Here is a 22,727-nt window from a genome sequence, read left to right as displayed (position 1 = left end):
TTGCTTTCGCCTTCCTGTTTAACTAAAGTAAGAAACGTAAAGGCCGAATGAAAATGATAAAGAATAACATTGCTAGACGAAATCGTTTGGAGGCGATTCGTTCATCTGAGCTATCGTTCGCAATACAGAATGAAGCTCTTAATCTTTTGTAGAAAACTCATATTATTAGGTATTAGGTGTTCACAGGAACTATTGAAATCATTTTATTTTAGAAATTTTTAAAAATACATTCGGAGTAAAAAAGGCTAGACAAAAGTCACGAAGCTAAACACAAAATTTCGAGGCTAAAGGCAAAAAAAAAAGGCTAAATCTAGCCTCGAAAAGGCTAACCTGGCAACGCTGGTCGCACGCGCGCTTAAAACAGAGTACCAAAAGTGCGCGTGACACGTGTTCACCGTTCAAGCATTGAAATCAAACTAAATAATAGAGTTGGGTCGTTTCGTTCTGAACTTGTTCAATTGACCGGGTCTCTCAACTGAACAAGTGAACTAAATCTTCGATTTCGGTTCTATTTGTTCTTTTAGTTCATTTGTTCCTTTAGTTCCTTTCTTTCTCACTTCTCGTTCGCGAACATTGTAAATTCATACATACATATGCAGAAATTCTGAGCACGAATGTCGATGGTGCCACTTACACTAAAGATATGTGTGGCACTGCTAAAACAATACATGTTTGGACTAATTATGAAAAGCATCTTTTGTAAGAAACTAATTACAATTATTAAACTTGAAAAGATCATATTTACAATTTGTGTCTGTACTCTTTCAATTTTGTGGATCTTCCGAAATTTGTAACTTTTTTTGAAGTTAATTAAACATATGTATATATTAACTTATTTATTCATAACACATTTAAATATTTAAAGCATTGCATACACACCCTCATCTATACTTGTTGGCTTTTTTCGCGGGTGCAAGCAGCAGTGAACAAATTTGCTTGAAAACAAAAAGAACAGATGAACAAAAAGAACAACTTTTTCGTTCATCAGAAAAAGAACTAAAGAATCGAATCTCTGAAATGAACGAAAAAGCACAACTCTACTAAATAAATAATTGATTTTGCTTTCGTGCTCGCTACGCGTTCGTGTTTACTAACACATTCTCAATTTGGTAACCGTGTAAATGTAGTGGTGCCCACCGCTGTTTATGATAGAGATCCAATTTTATGTATTTGGCCTGTTGCTAACACCGAACCTTTACGAACCTTTTCGAATCTTTTCGAGCCTTTTCAGATCTTTTTTGACAAATATCCGTTACGGTTTTTTTTGATTTAGTCGCCAAGCCCGCGATAAAATCTATGCAATAGCTTAGAAATACGAAACACCTTAAGCAAACAAAATTCTAAAAAATCAACGGTAACTCTGATGGTCTTGAAACATGTATTTTGTTGTACATTTCCGAAAATATTTTTTTTTAATTCTGGATAAAAAGTTGGAAATTTTGATGACATTTTTGTGAAGTTCGATTAACTTTCTAGAGTTATTCGTTAGCTTTGAAGTTTCAATTTATGTGGTTTCTGTTTGCTATTCCACTATATTTTAATTGAAAATTATTAAAATTTAAAAAATAAACATAGTTTGCAAACTAGACCATTTTGAATTTTGCTGCTATTATTCGGCTAACTTTTATATGGTTTCTAAGTCATTCAGTGTTCAATCTAGGAATTGGATCTACAAATTTTTCAAACTCTTGATTTTCCGATAAAAACACTGGCGTACAATAAAAATCAATTTAAATTTTGTATATGCCATTTATTTTTCATTGAAATTTTATTTTCATTTTGCATTTTAATATTTTTATAGAAGACCTCTGGCTCCGATGAAAAACGTGTGCTCCAACCATGAATGTATGTTTGCATTTTACAAAAATATGAACCAACCACACGTTCACATGAGCATATAAAAAATAATATTATTAAAGTATTTAACTAAAATAATCATAGCAATGGAAAGTACCAAACAAGTTCTATGAATCAGCTAACTACAAGCCGACTTATGAATAGTCAACTTGTAGTTAGCTGAAAACCTCCTGATTTTTTCGGCGCCATCGCCATGTAAAAATAGTCAGTTAAAAGCAATGTAAAGTAGGCGAGGCAGAGTCACAAGTAGTTGCAAAATAGCAGGGATGCACCTTAACGTTAAGCTAATCGTTTATCAAAAAATTTCCAACGTTTCCGTTGAAACACTTCGAAATATTATCGATAAAGAAATTATCAAGATAAATTGTATCTCGTTTTTAGCCGAAACAAAAAGCTTTCGTTAACGTTAAAAACGTTAACAAAAACGTGATACTTTATGTTTGAATTGTGCTGGCAATGCTATAGCCATGGTGAAGCCGTAAGGTGGTAACAGCGAGCGGAAATACGCACAATACGCACAAACTCCATGTAATTTGTTTGTGTCATTCGTTGGTGGTAATGTCAAAAATACTCTGAGAAATGTTCGTACTGTCAAAATTCATGAGAAAAGTCGCAATCAGCTTGGCTAACGCTTTCACCTTTAATGACTCCGCCATCAATCAGCTTTGCCAGCATAGTTTGAAATTAATAATCAACATAAACGATTTGATTTCGTTTTGATATGGCAGAAAACGAAACAAAATCATTTCGTTAATTTGACGTTCTTAACGTTAATAAACGAAACGAAATGACTTTGTTTCGTTTATTAACGTTAATTATCGTAACGAAATGATATCGGTTCGTTGGTTAAGCATGCCTGCAAAATAGTCAACTAATAGTTCACTAAAAGTTAGCATACTTCCCTAGAGGGTTAATACTGAAGAACAACAAATCATATATACTAACTTATGTTAGTTCGAAATTTGTTCCCCAAAAAACTTTCAACGGAGGCAAACAACAACAACATCCTAAAATTTACATAAATACAATTAATCAAATACGTATGTATGTATATACGCTGAAACTAAACATTGAGAACAATCAACGATTAAGCAGAAGAGGTGTCGACCGACTGTAGCTTGTGTCACAAAAATTTGAAATTCCTTTGAATTTCAATATATGCATCATTTTCCGTGGTATTTTACCATAAACGATTTGGTTGTTGTTGGGAGTCACTTGGAGTCAAATGAGTTGAGTACAAATATTCAACTTATATAATAACAAAGGAAGGCTGTGGGCAGCTATGAAATCAGCCTCTTAAGGGTAGAAAAATATTAATTAATTAATTGAAAAATATTAAGGAACCGGTTCAAGTCCCGAAACAAATAAATCCAAATACTTTGGAAACAGTTTTTTTTTTCAAGCTACTACTTCTATCATAACGAGCAGATAAAAAAAAGCAGCTGTGTTATCATGTACGCACGATTTCTCATTCATTTCTTTTTGTTATACCTAAAATCACGTATGAGTAGGCGGCCATCGCCGTGCGTTAGTCATGGAGAAAAGTCGTTGAAGTTGTAAAGCCTCACAGGTGAAATGTTAGGTTGAAAGTATTGATACTTGGCAGCTTCAGCGGCTTACTGGGATATCACACAGTAATTCATAAGAAATTGGTCATTTGCGCTGCGGCGCCATGACGTATGTATGTTTATACCATATACATAGATCTAAATCAATCAATTCCACGGACGGCGCCTTGGAACATACGTATGGACACTTCCATGGTAACTCACGTTACATCAGAGACAAAATTGTCCTCAATTAATTTGCACTTACTTAGCTATTAATTATATAAATTTTTTTCTCGCATTTAATATGCAATAAATTAGGTACTCATTATGTAAAATTTTCAACTTATTCCGCCAACCTTTAGCCGATTGGTTTCGCTAACTTCAGTCTTATTTTAGCGCAGAATGTCATAAAAAAAAATTTGTTAAGCTATACAGTTTTTTTCTCGCAGTTAATTTGCAATAAATTAGGTACTCATTATGTAAAATTTTCACCTTATTCCGCCAACCTTTCGCCGATTGGTTTCGCTAACTTCAGTCTTATTTTAGCGCAGAATGTCATAAAAAAAATTTGTAAAGCTATATAGTTTTTTTTCTCGCAGTTAATTTGCAATAAATTAGGTACTCATTATGTAAAATTTTCAACTTATTCCGCCAACCTTTCGCCGATTGGTTTCGCTAACTTCAGTCTTATTTTAGCGCAGAATGTCATAAAAAAAAATTTGTAAAGCTATACAGTTTTTTTTCTCGCAGTTAATTTGCCATAAATTAGGTACTCATTATGTAAAATTTTCAACTTATTTCGCCAACCTTTCGCCGATTGGTTTCGCTAACTTCAGTCTTACTTTAGCGCAGAATCTCATAAAAAAAATGGTAAAGCTATACATTTTTTTTCTCGCACTTAATTTGTATTTAATTAGCTACTAATTATGTAAAATTTTCAACTTATTACGACAATCTTTTCGCCGATTGGTTTCGCTAACTTCAGTCTTATTTTAGCGCAGAATGTCATAAAAAAAAATTTGTAAAGCTATACATTTTTTTCTTCGCAGTTAATCTGCAATAAATTAGGTACTCATTATGTAAAATTTGCAACTTCTTCCGCCAACCTCTCGCCGATTGGTTTCGCTAACTTCAGTCTTATTTTAGCGCAGAATGTCATAAAAAAAAAATTTGTAAAGCTATACATTTTTTTCTCGCATTTAATATGCAATAAATTAAATATAAATAAATTTTCAACTTATTCCGCCAACCTTTAGCCGATTGGTTTCGCTAACTTCAGTCTTATTTTAGCGCAGAATGTCATAAAAAAAAAATTTGTAAAGCTATACAGTTTTTTTTTCTCGCAGCTAATTTGCAATAAATTAGGTACTTATTATGTAAAATTTTCACCTTATTCCGCCAACCTTTCGCCGATTGGTTTCGCTAACTTCAGTATTATTTTAGTGCAGAATGTCATAAAAAAAATTCGTAAAGCTATACAGTTTTTTTTCTCGCATTAATTTGCAATAAATTAGGTACTCATTATGTAAAATTTTCAACTTATTCCGCCAACCTTTCGCCGCTAAAATAAGGGACGTGCTCTACAAGCCACTTATCGTACCCGTCCCCCACTCCTCTTGACGAACCAAATGGAAAACGCTTTAAGCTCCCTTGGTGTGAACAATTGGCGAAGAAGCGACTGGCGCGCATTATTGGACGACCGTAACCGTTTAACGGGTTCAGCGCCAATTAAAGAAGTAAGATCTAAGCCGCGATGTAATAATGTATTATAAGGGCTTACAATTGTTGGCGAATACTACACTTCTCAGAAACGTAGAATGATTGCTCAAAAGAGGGGCGATGCCACGCCCATTCCAAACCTTTTTTCATTAAATAGCATTGATATAAAGCTGATTTTTGCACAGATATTGCCTATTAGATTCTTATTAAATCCCTTTAAAAACCTTTTGTATAAAAATGGGAGTGGTCCTTTACCGATTTTGTTAAGTTTTTCCAAACTCATTCCTTATGATTCGCGATATCAAGTCTGTAAGCAAGGCAAACAAACGTAGCTTCTGTAGTGTTCGTGTCAACAGAGTCTCAGAGTATAAATACGTACGGCAGTTGGAGTGGTGTCATTTTCAAATTGATATTTTAGCGCTATATTTAACTTCTTCGAAATTTTGTTACTCCCCTCGCATGTAACTCTTGCAAATATTGTTATGCGCGTGCTAACTTTTTCTTATTATTGAAAATCAATAAATATGCCTAAGTGGAATGGTTCGATAACATTTGTACTTATGCGAACTATATACATTGTACATATATAGTTCTTTACAATTACTGCTTATGGTTTAAGAAAATATTCACCCCTATTCTGCATTTCGATTACGTTCCCGTTCTACGCTCCTCTTAAATCGAAGTTCGGTATTCTGCATTACGACGGAATCGTAACGAGAAGAGGAAGAGCAAATGATTTTTCGAAATCAGCTGTTAGTACGGAATGTGTGAACAATGGAACAAAATAAATTAAAGAAAATTTGTAAAAAACACTGAAAAACGTTAATATTTTATTATCCAAGCCATTTTGTACAAAGAAAAGGAATAGAATATATTGCCGCCGAGTTATATTTTTTTGAGTGAAGAGCTTTCATAATTGTAAGTGTGTTTTTGTTGTTCTTTTGTCCAATTCCCTGCCGTGGCCACCAAGTTTTGTTAAAACGGATTCCTGCACGAATATAGTTGACATTTTCTGAATTTTATGGATGCTAATTTCATTGCAGTGGCCTAAAATACTTTATGAAGATTTATTTATTCTTTCCGCAAGGATTGTTTACGTTTTCGCTTCAACTTCCTCTACTCCGGCAGCATGCTTTGGCATATAACTGGACCCAACAAACAGACAAATTATAGCTGTCTATTATAATGGAAGCAATAGCCTCGGCATTATTTGTGGAGTTGGAAAGCAACGCATACGAAAATGGCCAAGCGAGAATGGAAAGGCAAATATTGCGAGATTTGTGTAATCCATTTGAGAGGAGTGAATTGTAAGATATTTAACTTAAAAGTGGTAAAGTTTAATGACTTATTTTCTTATTTAGGTTCAAAAAAACTTTCGACTCAATAAGGATGCTTTCAAGTATGTGTTAAATACTTTTGCGGGGCAAATACGTCCAAGGACTTCGACATCGACATGTTGTTTTTGACCTGGAAACATATAAAAAAAAATCATAATCAAACCTTTTACGTTTCTCAACAAGTTTTACTTATATTTTTGCTAAAATTCTGTTATAAATTAATAAAAAAATAAAAAGAAAATATTTTTCCGCCAACCAATTTTCAACTTAGAAAAACGGAACTACGATCGAAATACAGAATACACAAAATCGAACGATTCGAAGTTGGATCGAAAGAGATTGGAACACAGAATACCAAAATCGCCAAATCGAAAAAATTCCAATCCAAGTCGAAATGCAGAATAGGGCTGATTATCGACAAAAAATTTATGCAATGGGAAATGATTAATATCTACTTTCTATATTTAAAGCCTTCGCGATTGTTTTTGCGTATACGGAGAAGGTGGCAAGTCTTGAAGGTTACTGCGAACTTCGACACAGAATTTTTGCACTTAAGACTGGCTAATATTGTCTTCATTCACAAAGTAGATAACAATGACTTTAGAAATCCCAAAATTTTTTTAGTTTTTGAAGATGACTGGAACATTTGCTATCGGTTAGCTTTCCCCGCCTTTGGAAAAAGAAAACACCTTAACTTCCTCCCATAATGTTAGGCAGCTTATAAATATAACCCTTAACCATTGTTTGATTAGTACAGAAGTGTGTTGCAGTTGGATCGGAAATATACCATACGGCCCTGCTGACTTATAGGGCCCAAAAGTAGATAAGGCCCAGTTTAGCCTCCTCTTATCTGTGATTTCTTTATTATTTTATTAGCAGCAATCCTCGCATGCTGGAAAGTTTGTCTAAATGCAGGTTCACACTGTTCGTGCTAGAAACGGTCCATGTACCATCCACCTCCTGTACGCAACTTATAGACGTTTGCGATCGAGGGAGCAACCTCCTCAAGTGGAAGGCAGCAGATGTAGATTCAACCTCGCTGGATAAGTTTTTCCAAGAAGAGCGCTGGGCCCTGAGGTAGCTTTTTTGTATGAATTTAGATTAGTATTGTGAAGTGTCCGCTTCGCTTTGTTAAAAACCCCTCTATACGTTTTCTTAAGCTTATCCAGTGCATTGTAATAAGGGCTGAAAGATCAAAAGAAAATAGATCAATAATGAAAAAATATTTCACCTAAATCAGAAATAATTCAGCGCAATTAATTAATAACGAAGCTGCATACGAAGCATATTGGCTTTGTGCAGAATAGAACCAATATCATATTTGCTGGGACTGCATGCACTTTCGAATAAGTGAATGCTGTCTAACCGGTGAAAAAGTCTATTTAAATAATATGGCATTGGCTTTCTTCTCCGATGAAGCAGGTCATGCCATAACAATATGTAAACATTGGCACGCATCTTTGAAGCGACATGAATCTAACTCCATTATGGAAAGGAAAACTCAACCATCTGCCGAATATGGCGCAAATAGTTTTTATTTGCCGCGATACATACATACCTATTTGATGACGCCAGCCGGTTCGCATCCTACTAAAGTAATGGACAAATAGCAGGCTTGGACAAAATACAAAAGCGGGAAGTATTTTCACTTTCATCGAACGAGTAAAGTAAAACTAAGGCGCTGCATATAATACATATTAGGCCATTCAATCCCGAAGCATTTTGGTAATTCAGATATGTCGGTATGACCAAATAAAAACAAGAAATTCGGCTGTGCTCATGAATAGAGCTGAACAAAAAACTATTGACATTTTTAAAAATTAATAAAATTTTAACAATCGGTTGTATGAGACATATAATATAAATACATATGTACGACCGACTTTAAGGGCCAATTAAACTTCCTTAACCCTAACGCCATAGTCATAACCATATTTTTACTTATCCATATCAAATTTGCATCAGTTATTGGTGCCTTAACCTAAAAATCGTGAAAATTTCATAAAAATGAAGGAAACGCAAAAAATTACAAACATATACCACAAAAAATAAGTCTCTTAGTCAAAACGTATCCAAAACAACAAATAAAATCTACAAAAAGTTAATAAATTCTCCAACTCAAATATTTTTAACGTTATGGTATGGCACCATTAATCGATTACATTGATTTCCATAAGGTTGGTTCGATCAGCTGTTTTATCTGGTTATGGATAAGTCACCATTAATTGGCCCTTTAACAATTTTCTCAGAAAATAATGCCTGCCATACACGCAAGCATCTGGTAAAAATGCAAGCTTCCAAATGAGGAGAAAGTTGCGAAAATCTTATCTGAAAAATCAGTTGTATGGGAGATATATGCTCGGTTCTAACCAATGCCTACCACAATACATCAGCTCACCAAATTTCATCAAGATATCTCAAAAGTTGAGGGTCTATTTTGCGCTCGAATATACAGACAGGGGGACGGGCATGGTTCAATCAACTCAGCTCGTCTGCCTGATCCTTTTTATAGTATATTTATTTATCTCTTATCCTTTAAGGACTTAGAATTTCCAATTTCGGACCAAAATTAATATACCATTTCATTTTCATGAAAGGTATAAAATAATGTTTGGGGTATTATGAATAACACTTCTAGTAAGTTTTCCCGTGCTAGATGTTTTATGCCGACTCTTTCTCTTCCCTCTTCGCATCACTATAGCACTCCATAAACCAAGAGTTGTTGTGCGTGGCCCTTTTTGCAGAGGCGGAGAAACGTATGCTATCTGCTCGCTTTAATTTTATATTTAACTTTTAGACCTAAATGGTGGAATAGATCAAAATGATATTACTTGTGTCAGTGGTGCGTTCTCTGGGTGTTGTATATTTGGTATAAAAGAAGTAGAAAATTTTCTATTCCTACGTTTGCATACTGAGAGAACTGATTTAATGGTTATTATTTCTTGCCATTAATATAAACAATTTTTTTTTTTTTTTTTTGAGGGCGACAAAATTTACATTTTTAAGACACAAAATTTAAGTCACCTTTGACGATATCCAATAATCAAGGTAGAGTTTAAAAGTTGAAAATAAGATTTTTTTTCCTGAAGGGAAGTACTACAAAATCTGATATGGGTCATTGAAAAAAAGAAAATATTGCCAGTGAAAAAATAACAAAAAATGAAAAAAGCTTATTACGCTAAACTACAAAAAACGGTAATAGTCTAGTTGAGGGGTCGACTGCTAATACTCTACCAAAAATATCGAGAGAAGTGTCAAACGACGCGTCTTGACATCAGTATTAATTATCCGAAGGCGGAGAATAAAAATTTTAACTCGTTCAAAAGATATTAACGAAAAACCGGAAAAAGACCCGTGGGTACCTCCGAAACCGGGGGTCGGATCCATAGTATTTTTGCGCAGAACACCTTTCTGCGTTGGCGGCCTTCGCGCGCGCTTATAAAAAATAACCCTGGGCTACGCCATGCCAAGTCCGGGTGTGTGTTATAACCGTGGCTAATAGCACATCACAGGCGCCACCTGACATTAAAAAGTAGCCAACTTTGAACTTTTGTTGCAAGCAAAGCAGAAGAAGAAGAATTTGAAATATGTTTTGGCTATGAGTGTTTTCAGGATTTGCAAGTGTAATTGTTTTTCCCACTCGTTGGTACTCTTCTAGCATGTTTCCCAAAAAAAAACTGCATTTAACAAATGAATAGGAGACAAAATATGTTCGCAAGTATTTTTCTTGTATAGTGAGAATGTTCATAACAGTGCTTCACAAAATTTTTTTATGTGAACGGTCAAGCCGAAATAAGTTTCAACTGCAAAGTCTGGAGTTAATTTATATTTACAAACGCAACATCTTGCGCGATTGTGGTGATGTTCGCTTTTCCATCAAAGCTCATGAACATGAAAAATTTCATTGTGACGCGGCCATAAGTTTTGTATGAAGTGTAAGCATTTTCGACGCATTCATTTTGTGTAGTAAGTACGATGTGGCGGGGGTGCAGGTTTGGTTATAAAATTGTAATGCAATCAAAGTACACAAAAGAGTAATTCCACTGCGCCAGTCGTTTTTATACTCAGGTGTTGTGGAATAGGGTGGTAAAATTGTATTAATTTGTTTAAAACATGTCAGGTCGAGAACAAAATCGGTCGCACGATAATTGGGCTATCACCTGATGGGGCGCATCGGAATGATATCCGCGAATGGATTGTCAGTACTGATGTTGAGTGAAAGGGTTTACTAGGTACCGAATGGTTGTGGCATTTATTCGTTGCCACTATATTCACGTATTATCTTTAAGAAATTTTCGCTTGAATACTTCAACGTCATCGTCTCCTCTCTCGACATTGTCCATAGTTCCGAGACATACGTCAGGACATGTATGCAAGACTCATAGAGCATGATATTCGTTCGTTTTTATTTTTTATGATCACTATTGATATTACTTACGTAATCATCAGGGAATTGTTTAATGTTTAATCGCCTTTTTGATTACTAACAATAAATTCATTTACAAAAAACTAGATTATTAATTATTTTTTATTCCATGATTAATAAAAAGACTGATTTATTTTAACTATAATTTCTTTTATTCAATTGTTATATTAAAATATTTGGTTATTTTTAAGAATTTTGATTATTTTTAATTACTTTAATTTGGCTATATAATTAACGTCAATTAAATTTTATTATCATAATTAAATTATTTGGATTATTTGATTAATTTTATTTATTTTTAGTTGCAAGACCAATCAAATTACATGATATTTTTAATACATTTTTATTATATGATTATTTTAAATAAGTGATCCCCAGACAATTGTTTAATGTTTAGTTGATAGTAGGTAAATATGCCTTTTTATATATTAATAACTTTGCAATTATTTTAGATGTAACTAATCAATTTCAAGATATATCAGTACAATAAGATTCATAAATCTTTTATAGTACAACAGCATTCATAAACAAGTTAACAACAAAATATTTTCAATTCTATAATTATTTAAAATATTCTGATTATTTTTTTATTCTATTTAATTGCATAATGAGCATAATTATTTGATTATCTTAAATAATTTTAAATTATTAAATGAGCTGAGCCTTTTCGAAGCATTGAATCATTTGAGGCGCTATAAAATATGCAATTTTGCCATGGAATAGAATATGCTAATCACCAACAGAGGGCGCGAAATCCCATTGAACATGATTGTAAATCCTAAAAGAAATATTTATGCCATAGATTTAATTTAAAAAAAGCTCATTCCACTGGCAACCCGGGCTTTTCGCCTTGTATGAAAGGCACACCACTGATTTAGATTATTTTAATTATATAATTATTGTAGCCAAATAAATATTTTTGATTAATTTTAATTATTAAATTATTTTTTATTATTAGCTTCTTTTTAATCTTTTGATTGTTCATGATTTAAAATTATACCTGATTTTACCAAATATTTGTGTATTTTCTTAATGCCCAATAATCTTTTTTTTCAATTCTGCGATCAAAAGAAGACTCGAAATCGACTCCCTCTTATGAGTGAAATATGATTTATTGAAAGGGCAACAACAAAATGTAAAGCGATCACAAAAATGATTAAAATAAGATTCCAAATAGACTCTTAAATGTCTCGAGAAAGAATCGCAAAAGCTTTAAAGCACACTTAAAAGTTATTCCCACAAGACTCATAAATGATGGTAAATATGACTCGAAAAAGACTAAATACTGATTAGAAATATAGGTTAAAAGAGGCTCACCAAGTGTAGTCGCGCGTAGGGTACTATTTTCTCCCGGCGAGGGAGTCTTTTCTGATCAGAAAATGAGCGCATATACATATGCTTATTTTGATCATGTTGGAGACTCGCAAAAGACTCTAATATGATTATTAATTTCAAAAAATACTGGGTGGGTTAATTAATTAGAAATGGTTTGGTTATTTAAGAGAAATATAACTAATCAAATAATTAAAGACACAAATAATTAGAAATAATAGTAATAAATAATTAATACTAGCGACCCACCGTTAAACGGTTAAAGTATCGAAGCGCAAAATACATATGTTTGACTTTATTTAAACCGTGATTAATGATAAAAGCGATTAGTCAATAAATTTGCTTTTTGATTAAGCAAAAAATTTGATCAACCGTGTAAACTTCTTATTAGAATTTACGGAAAATATAATTCAGCGATGTCGTGGAATCCAATTTATGTCGTATTCGGATTTAAAACCAATAAATATTTCTGAAAGCAGTTCAAGAAACTTGGGTTTGGTAATAGAACTATGTATATTTATTTTTTGTTCTATAATTCTAATTTGAATTAAAGCTAAAATTCGCTAATCTATGACAGAAATATTTAATGGTTTCTTAGATCGACTGAAGAGAAGAAACCAAAGCAAATCCATACAAGGTGGTGGCAAAGCGAATTCAACCAATTCGCCGTGCAGAAGAATGTCAAGCCAAAAGAAAATTTTCATTGCTTTCGATTAACTGACATATTGCAGAACAAGGCGTTGCATGGAAAATAATCAAGAAGAAGTAATCAGCTGTTGGGATAACAACACCTGGTACTGAATGCGCATTGGAAGAAACATCAAAGAGGATAAATATAATAAGAGCCGTCACTCGTTATTTTTTAGGCATTTACTCGATGTAAACTATGAGGTAGTCGCTACTTTTTTTTGGGCGAGATGTTTATAAATGTCTTCTATACATTTTCATGGGGTATTTGTGTTTATTTTTCCGACTGTATTTAATTAATTATTTAATTCTCTTTCCAAAAAACACGTTTGCATAAACTGACAACACCGCATGGATAAATGGAAGGCAATTCAAAAATGTCCCTCATAAAACAAAAGTAGCGACTACTCACAGTTTACATCGAGTAAATGCCTAAAAAATAACGAGTGACGGCTCTTATTATATTTATCCTCTTTGGAAACATTTCCAAAAATTGTTACAAATAACTTAAAACACAATTGTTAAAAAGAAATGAAATACAAAAACATTGACCACAACTGTTGGCGCCACAGTTTCAAATAAGCATCCGACATCAATTAAAATTATATGCTTAATAACGTGATTATCTGCCATGTAAGGCTCAACTTCCCGATGTAAAACACACGTATCTAATTGCGTGATCAGCGGACCAACAAAAAGCTTCATGCTCCCTGTCAGAAACTTCAGTGACAATCGTTGGTAATTTGTGTACAATCACAAGGTCTTACCTTGGTAAGACACAAGGTCTATCTAAACTCTGTTTACCATTATATATGGACGAGCCTGACCCGTGCGCATCTTGCGTAACCAATATAAGTCTCTTACCAAATATCAACAGAAAGCAGCTGCGCTGCCATCTAGCGTATAATAGCAACTGCCGGTAATGCAGTGCAAATATTCACAATAGTGATAATAGATGTCTTTGCGTCCTCACAACAGTGATGATAATCATGGTACATTTGTACTTTTTTTGGTACATTTCGCTTCCCAAAAGTACGTTGGTACTACATTGACATATTTGATACATTTTTGTAAAATACAGCGCAACACTTCAAGTCATTTGCAAAGCAGCTCTGAATGTACAAACAAATTTTAAATTTTTCCGAGAAAATATATAGTTATTTTGTTTTGTTGCCCAGCACAATTTGCCATTTGTATTTATTTATCATTTAAATATGCTTATGAAAAATACCATAACTGATTCTAAAATTGTGAACAAATTTTGCATCAATAGAATTAAAGCACAGAAAATAATAACTCAAATAACAGGGCTAGAAAATTATAAATGCATAATTGCATTTTGTCAGAAGAATTATTATTATTACTCTCTAATAAAGATGGAACGACTGATATATGTATATCAAAAAATTTGGCAGCTTTGATTCGAATTTTAGAAAAAAGTACATTGATAGATTTTTAGATTTAATACCTTGGACCGATAGTAGCACGAAGGGTATTTTTAATGCCATTATTAAATCTTTGAAAGACCATTCAATACCACTTGAAAAAATGATTGGTTTCACTGCCGGCAATTGCTCGATTATGATTGGAGCAAAAAGCGGAGTGCAAACAAGGCTGAAGCAAGTTGTTCCAAATCTGCATGTGAATGAATGTTTTTCGTCACATTTTAAATTTAGCTTCAATGGCCGCTTGTAATGTGTTTCCCAACAAAATTGATAAATTTTTAAAAGACGTAAACTATCATTTTTGTAACAGGTCCCTTAGGAGGACAGACAGACAGAGTTTTCAAGAACATTTCGGTACAGAAATGCATGTTATACTAAAGTACGCCCCCACAAGGTGGCTTTCTAGACAAGCAGTCAGAGATAGAATTCTTGAGCAATGGGATGTCCTCAAGTATTACTTTAATCTTTATTTATTTGAAAATAAAAGCAGTAATAAAAATATTAATCTTATATCTGATATTTTTTAAAGTCCTATTTATAAGTATATTTTACATTTCTTTCTTATATTTTAAATGAAATAAATAATGTGAATATAGAAATGCAGTCTGAAGATATTCGCATACATTTACTTATTACCAAATTAAAAATTTTATTAAAAAAATCTTATTTAGAATCCAGTCCTATTTGGATGTTAAATATTGATTCAGACGAAAATCACTCAACCCCAGATGAAATGTATTGCGGTGTTAATGTGGATATTATTCTATCAAACAACCTTTTCGAAAAAGATGACGTACACATATTTAAGAGCTGTGCTAAACAATTTTATATACAATTTTGTAGTACTTAAATGATAAAACTTTGTTATGGGCTGCAAAGCTTTCACCAGAAAGTATTTTATGTGGTGAAACAAATAGTATTATGGCTTTAGTTATGGAGTTGTTTCCGAAATCTGAATTTGATAAAATAGAGAAAATTAATTCTGAATTTAGAAGGTCTAAAGCAGCGAATGAGAGCCTTAAAAAAAGAATTTAAATATATGCAGCTTTTGGGAAGAACTAAGATCAGTTAAAAATTAATTAAATGCGCACATGTTTTCCAATATTTATAGAATAGTTCAAGGCATATTGTCGATTTCACATTCATCCACAAACATAGAAAGGATATTTTCTATACAAAATTTAATTAACACTAAGTGTAGAAATAGACTTCAAATAAACACAGTTTCGAATTTAATAAAAACTAAAGACTTGATGAAATCAGCTAACAGTAGTTGTCATAATATAGATACGAACAAAAAGCTTTTTGTCAACTGAGGTGTTTAAAGAACTCAAAGAAGAAGAACTGTTAATGTAGTGATTGAAACATGAGTTATTAGTATAGATGTAGGCGACAGTTTGTTAACTTTTATAACTGAGTCTAAATCTTTTGTACCTAAAATGTTTTTATGAAGTGTTTTTGCATTGAATGCAGCTGTTATTTTTTTTAAATATTAATTTTATGTTCCTTACTGGTACTCAATAAAGAAATTTTTTTATATACATATGTACATAATTGTACACTTCAATTGATAAACTTCTTTTATTATTTTCACTGGAAAAGTATTTCCCTGTTATACTACCTTTAATTTGTGTTAGAAAGTTTCCTGACTAAAAACAGTTTTTGGATAAAGTAGCAGAATATAACTCTAGTTTGGTTCAAATTCGCATCCGAAGACTTTTGGTACATTTTTGGATGATTTGGTACATTTTTTTTTTCCTCGTTTGGTACAAAATGAAAAAATCTATTTATCATCCCTGGCTCACAATCGTTTATTTTTAACAAATTATTTTAATAAAATATAGCTAAACAAAAGGACTACGACCAAAATTGCCTAAAGCTCGCTAATAGACGGAATCTCCATCTTTACAACCAAAACTTTATTTATAGATCTGGATTCCAAATAAGAGCGAAAAAGGGACCCATACATAAAAACAGCAATTAGAAATAATATATATGATAATGGCATACGGTTGCAGGCAACTCCAAAGTGAGTTGAAATACCATTCTAATCTAAGCATGAATAATTCGCTGCATCTTGTTCTGATTCTTTGTCTAATCAGATAAAAGTTAAAATTGCTCATTTCAGGGCTGTGAGCAACCTTTTCTGAGTACCTTTCTGTCACATCGAATCAAAATGTCTGTTCACGTCTACGACATTAAGTCTCAGCTACTTATTATATTTGCACTTCATCCAATACCACCGTTTAGCATGGTCTAACGCAGTTTCAAACATTTCAAAAAATAGAGTGAGCACATACATACCCCCAATTATCAATTCACAAACGATAGGCGTCTGCTTTGTCAACCATTCATTCATCAGGTATCTCCGCACAGTTAAGGGTGTTCAAGCTTTTCTTTGACCTTCCGCTGAAGAATCAATTGAAAAATATATGCTAAGAATAGGTAAGGCGGCCGTTCAGAACTTGGCGACATAGCATCCTATTTGCCATTTTTCTAACAAAGAAACCGCATTCCTTCGAAGATAATGCCATATTGCCAGCTTCAGCGGAGCTCCTTTGGGTGTGCTTTAATGTCAACTTCCACAATAGTGAACTTCCCTCGCATTTGAGGCGAAACCACAAACAACCCCGCGAATATCCTACTAGGGCGTCGATCCCCAGGACAGGGGATGAGACCTGTATACACGTATCTATGATACAGTATATACAGATCACAACTGGCTTTTCCCTGCTCCCCGTAATAAAGTTTTTTACGACCGTGATATGTTCGCGCAAGTGATACACAGCGTTGACATTGCTCCCTTTCGAGTAAAACACCAATCTGAATTGGTTAGCCATGGTATACCTACCGGGTGCATGTTCTAAATCTGACAATAATCGGATTCCATAACATTTATGTAATCAATCCTAATTTTATCTGACGCCGACCTTAATCCAGCGGAATTAAACTTCACACACAATGCCTTGACGCCGCGAAATAAACGCGACGAACATCGCCTTGTCAAAAATAGAATCCCCATAATTATATGAAGGTGAACACAATGAACGCCAAGAGCGAAATTTACGCGACGTCATTTTACGACGATAGATTTATTTCTATCGTCGCCGCCGAGCGATGGCGACAAACATCCCAAGGGTTGCTGCTGTTCAATTTTTTAAGTATAAAAAAAGAAACATGATATACAAAAACAAATATTTTTTTTCTTTACATATAATTTCTAATTTTGAATTTAATTTCTTAACATTTTTGTTTTGTATTGTTAATTTCTTAACATTTTGGGCGTGTGTTAGCAGTCAAGTGCTAAAGCAGAGAAATAAAAAAGTTTTAATTGTTTTCATCTTTATTTCTAAATAATGGCCACTCTGAATAAACAGCGTCAATTTCGCTCGTCATTGTGTTTTAAGTAGACGAAATGTCTGGCGTAATTTGAAAAATGTCATCGCCCGACGTGGCGTATATCGTCGTCGCTCGGCATTGTGTTTCAAGCATTAAGAAACCAAAATTCTTATTCGCCATAAGTTCCTAAGCGTTTATCAGAATTTATATTAGAAACCATGGAAATAAATAAACGACTAAATAACTAACTTAGTTACCAATTTGTTTATTTTGTCAAAATAATTAAAAGGTTTAAAAGAAAAAATTATTTCGTGTGAAAGTTAAAAAAAAAAATTGTTTTGTGCACTTTAATATTTGTTTTATATAAATAGTTTTGCAAATATCACTACATAATGGAAGGTGATCCCTGTAATACAAAACGGATTGACCAGATTCCATACGAACAGTCGCCGCAAGAAGAGTGTGTAAACATAGATTCGGCTGCTGGACCAATGGGCGATAAGAAAGACATAAACATAGCATTGACAATAAATCCTAAAGCCGATGAATATGAAAATCCACAATGTTATTTGCCACAACCCGGCGATGAGCTGCCTTCAAAAGCCCTTCTCAAACCGATGGGGCCAATAGGTCCATGGGCCACAGGTAAAGTGGATTGGAGCCCAATGGCTGGAATAACTGGTACACGGCCAGTTGTGGATCGATACTCCCTAACACGCTTTAGTCCAAATGAATGGCGAGCAAAAAATAAGGAAACTCTACAGAACACCAACGACGTTTTCGACAAAGCCATAAAAAATCAATACAGCTCGAAGACAGCTTTTATGCATATCACTGCATTGGTCGAAAAGACGCAGGCAGAAACGACAAAAAATTTGACACAACGCGCTCAACTAGTGGGCAAATGGAAAACGACTCTGGAAACAGCGATTAAAACTATGGCGGACGAAATTAGTACATTGGAAGAAGAGCGCATACGTCTGAAAAAATCATTGGTTATACTGGGTGTTCCTGAATCAATAGCTAAGGAATGTATAGAAAAGCGTGCTGGTCGTCCGGATACGGAACTGGTGCGTGATACACCAGAAGAGGAGCTTATAAACGAGCTGGCGTTAATTTCTGAAATTCGTCAGCAGTTGAAGAAAACACTTGAAGATTTTGAGCAACAGCAAGTGGAGAATCGTACAGCGCGTCAACGCCTCGAATATGATTGGAGTGACAAAAAGGAGGCCTATGAAATTGACACACTAAATATGGGTCTTAATAACTTTTCAAAAACTATTATGTTTCGTCCCGGCGCCATACGCCAGCCCCCTGAGCAGGCGTCAGAACAATATTGGGAACATTTCAGTAAAGAGACTTTAGAGGAATGTGAGAAATGCAGACAGAAATCGCTGAAACTACGTCAAACACTAAACTCGATTTTGATGAACGCTGCACGCGATATACGCACTCAGGCTGATGTGGTCGAACGTGCTTTTATAGCGCGCATCAATTGCACTCAAGAGAGCTTGCAACGCTTTGAGAATGAATTGCGTGATTGTCTACAAAAGCTGGCCGACACCGAAACACGCATTTCACAATTGCATCGTGCCGTTCGCAGTTTTGATGCAGCAATGAAAGTGGCTCAAACCCGCATGGATAATCGTAGTTTTAGACCTAATGTTGAAAATTGTCGTGATTTTGCTCAGCAGGATCTCATTGATGAGGTGGCCACAATACAAAGTGGTGTCACCGCCATGTTGGCTGAATTGGATGCAGCTGAAAATATAAAAATAGATCTAATGCAAACTCGTAGCAAACTCGAGCGGGAAATCATGTTGAAGCGACGAACATTGTGGCTGGATCGAGACCGTTGCATGTTGCTGCGTTCCCACTATCCATCGGCTAGTGCATTGAGCGGGTTTGCGTCCATGTAAGCAGGAAATATTGACTTTTATACATACATGACCTTATAATTTTTCAAATAAACTATTTAACTGCGTGTACTTAATAGTCCCATTAATAATATAGTGGAACAATTTGGGTGTGGGGATGTCCAGAAGTCTATTGGCACTGGTAGGAGAGGGGTGCCGCAGCCTTTGGGAGCAGTCACATTTTAATCAAACTAGGCCCACAGATAGCCAATACCCTGACAACATCACCTGGCTATAAAATAGATATTTGGCGCGATTTACTTTCGAGTCGATTAAGGCCGAGCTTCCCTTCCAATTCGCGTCGTTCTCCTTTTTAATGTTTCCTTCAAATTGGTGAAGAGGAATTTTCACTGAGAAACTTTTCTTGGCAGAAGTACACTTGAAAAGTTTGTCAAACCACTGCCGAGGGCCGAAACGTGTTTAGAAACGTGTTTCTAATTGAAAAAAAAACTGGTTCCTTTTGTTGCTTTGCCCGGGACCTAAACAAAAGAGTATACCCACAAACGGCGGCGCCGTAGCGTGGTGGCAGCGTGCTCCACCTACTTCGGTGCAAAAAAAAGAATCGCAACAGTTTTATGTTTACCAAATCTCTTTTTAATAATCCCTTTTTTTTAGTTTTAGTTTACGCTCGGAAAATAACAGTTATGTTGGAAAGGCTTGTAATTTTCTTACGAAACTGATTTGTCTACGAACCAACAAGGAATGACGGAAAAAGTTTCCGTTGGTTGGGATGCTTGTCGTAAGACGATAGTTATTTTCAATAAAGAAAGATATTTTCAATAAAATTTATTGTTGAAATCCGCAAAAGTGTATATAAAAGTTGGCTTTAAACGAATTGTGATTTTTTAAATTATTTTTTTCAATAATATTGATGATTTTTCATACTTACTGGGGCATTAGCTTCCACCATTGTATTTACCACTTTCTTATTTTCCACAGTGATCATAAACGAGACCATTCACTCTGGTTATGACCATTCAATTGTACATTTAGGTTAAGCTCTTAAAGTGTGGATATTCAGAGCAGCGCTTCGATGATATCACATGAGGCCAGCCTGTTTTTGTAGGCGGCATAAAGCTTCAATATTTACATATATACGCTTAAAACCGAGCGTCGGCTCGAAAGTAAACAATATAAATGTGCTTTCATACCAAGGCAAGTTACGTAGGTGAGCTTAACAGAGCCGGTGTCGGTTCTTTCAAATTGATTTATCGGAATCGTAAAGAAAGCTTAAGACAGAGCAGAGTACAATAGAGACTGTTCTAGAAAAATAGTATTGTGATGCTACATAAAATAATAGAAATCGATTGCTGAGTGACAGATCACCGCCCTTTTCTCAGTATAGATTTCAAGAGCTTCCTAACTCAGTGGTGTGGTGGTAGCAAGCTCCACCTACCTCACTGAAGATCCTGGGTGCAAGTCCCGCTCAAAGCAACATGAAACATTTAGAAATAAGTTTTTTCAATTAGAAACAAGATTCTAAGCACAGTCGGCCCTCGGCAGTGATTTGGTAAACACTCCGAGTGTATTTCTACCATGAAAAGCTTCTCAGTGAAAACTTATCCACCTTGCAGATTCGGTTCGGAAACGGCGTAAAACATGTAGATCCCGTCCCGCCAACTTGTAGGAAAAATTAAAAAAGGAACAGGATGCAAATTAGAAAGAAGCTCGGCGTAAATCTCTTCGGAGGTATATCGCGCCTTGTATCGAAAAAAAATTTGATTAAGCCATGTCCGTCCCTCCGTGAGTAAATTTTGAGATATCTTGACGAAATTTGGTATGTAGATTCCTGGGCGCTCATCTCAGATCGCTATTTAAAATGAACGATATCGGACTATAACCACGCCCACTATTTCGATATCGAAAATTTCGAAAAATTGCGATAATTCATTACCAAAGATGGATAAAGCGATGAAACTTGGTAGGTGCGTTGAACTTATGACGCAGAATAGAAAATAAGTAAAATTTTGAACAATGGGCGTGGCACCGCCCACTTTTAAAAGAAGGTAATTTAGAAGTTTTGCAAGCTGTAATTTGGCAGTCGTTGAAGATATCATGATGAAATTTGGCAGGAACGTTACTCCTATTACTATATGTATGCTTAATAAAAATTAGCAAAATCGGAGAACGACCACGCCCACTTTAAAAAAAAATTTTTTTTTTTTAAGTGAAATTTTTACAAAAAATTTACCTAATATCTTTACAGTATATAAGTAAATTATGTCAACATAGTAATGATATGGTGCAACAAAATACAACAATAAAAGAAAATTTCAAAATGGGCGTGGCTCCGCCCTTTTTCATTTGATTTGCTACGATACATTTAATGCCATAAGTCGAACAAAAATTTACCAATCCTTGTGAAATTTGGTAGCGGCTTAGATTCTAGGACGATAACTGTTTTCTGTGAAAAAAGGCGAAATCGGTTGAAGCCACGCCCAGTTTTCATAATTATCTGAACTCACTTTCTATTGGCATAAAAAATGGCCGAAATCTGACTATGACCACGCCCACTTTTTCGATATCGAAAATTACGAAAAATGGAAAAAGTGCCATAATTCTATACCAAATACGAAAAAAGGGTTGATACATGGTAATTGGATTGGTTTATTGACGCAAAATATAACTTTAGAAAAAAACTTTGTAAAATAGGTATGACACCTACCATATTAATTAGAAGAAAATGAAAAAGGCATGCAGGGCGAAATCAAAAGCCCTTGGAATCATGGCGGGAATACTGTTCGTGGTATTACATATATAAATAAATTAGCGGTACCCGACAGATGATGTTCTAGGTCACCCTGGTACACATTTTGGTCGATATCTCGAAAACGCCTTCACATATACAACTACCACCACTCTCTTTTAAAATACTCATTAACACCTTTCATTTGATACCCATATCGTACAAATTAATTCTAGAGTCACCCCTGGTCCACCTTTATGGCAATATCTCGAAAAGGCGTCCATCCATAGAACTAAGGCCCACTCCCTTTTAAAATACTCATTAACACCTTTCATTTGATACCCATACCGTACAAATTAATTCTAGAGTCACCCCTGGTCCACCTTTATAACGATATCCCGAAAAGGCGTTCACCTATAGAACTAAGGCCCAC

The 22,727-nt window shown here is 34.5% G+C and overlaps 2 protein-coding genes across 4 annotated transcripts in view; one reads left to right on the top strand and one right to left on the bottom strand.

Moving 5' to 3' along the window:
* Window positions 1–22,727, bottom strand: part of LOC137251463 (pleckstrin homology-like domain family B member 1) — a 229,946-nt gene that overhangs the window by 128,437 nt on the left and 78,782 nt on the right. The window lies entirely within an intron of this gene.
* Window positions 17,997–19,680, top strand: Tektin-A (Tektin A). The gene has a single exon (XM_067781141.1). It carries the CDS (start codon window positions 18,085–18,087, stop codon window positions 19,609–19,611), a length of 1,527 nt encoding a protein of 508 aa, XP_067637242.1. The 5' UTR covers window positions 17,997–18,084; the 3' UTR covers window positions 19,612–19,680.

This window comes from Eurosta solidaginis, chromosome 4 (genome assembly GCF_040869045.1).
Source record: "Eurosta solidaginis isolate ZX-2024a chromosome 4, ASM4086904v1, whole genome shotgun sequence".
NCBI lineage: Eukaryota > Metazoa > Arthropoda > Insecta > Diptera > Tephritidae > Eurosta > Eurosta solidaginis.
The sequence above is the reverse complement of the archived record's forward strand: the minus strand, read 5'-3'. Positions and strand labels throughout refer to the sequence as shown.

What these genes read in the sequence shown, in the direction of transcription:
- Tektin-A (XM_067781141.1), top strand. Translation starts at nt 18,085, where the DNA reads ATGGAAGGTGATCCCTGTAATACAAAACGGATTGACCAGATTCCATAC.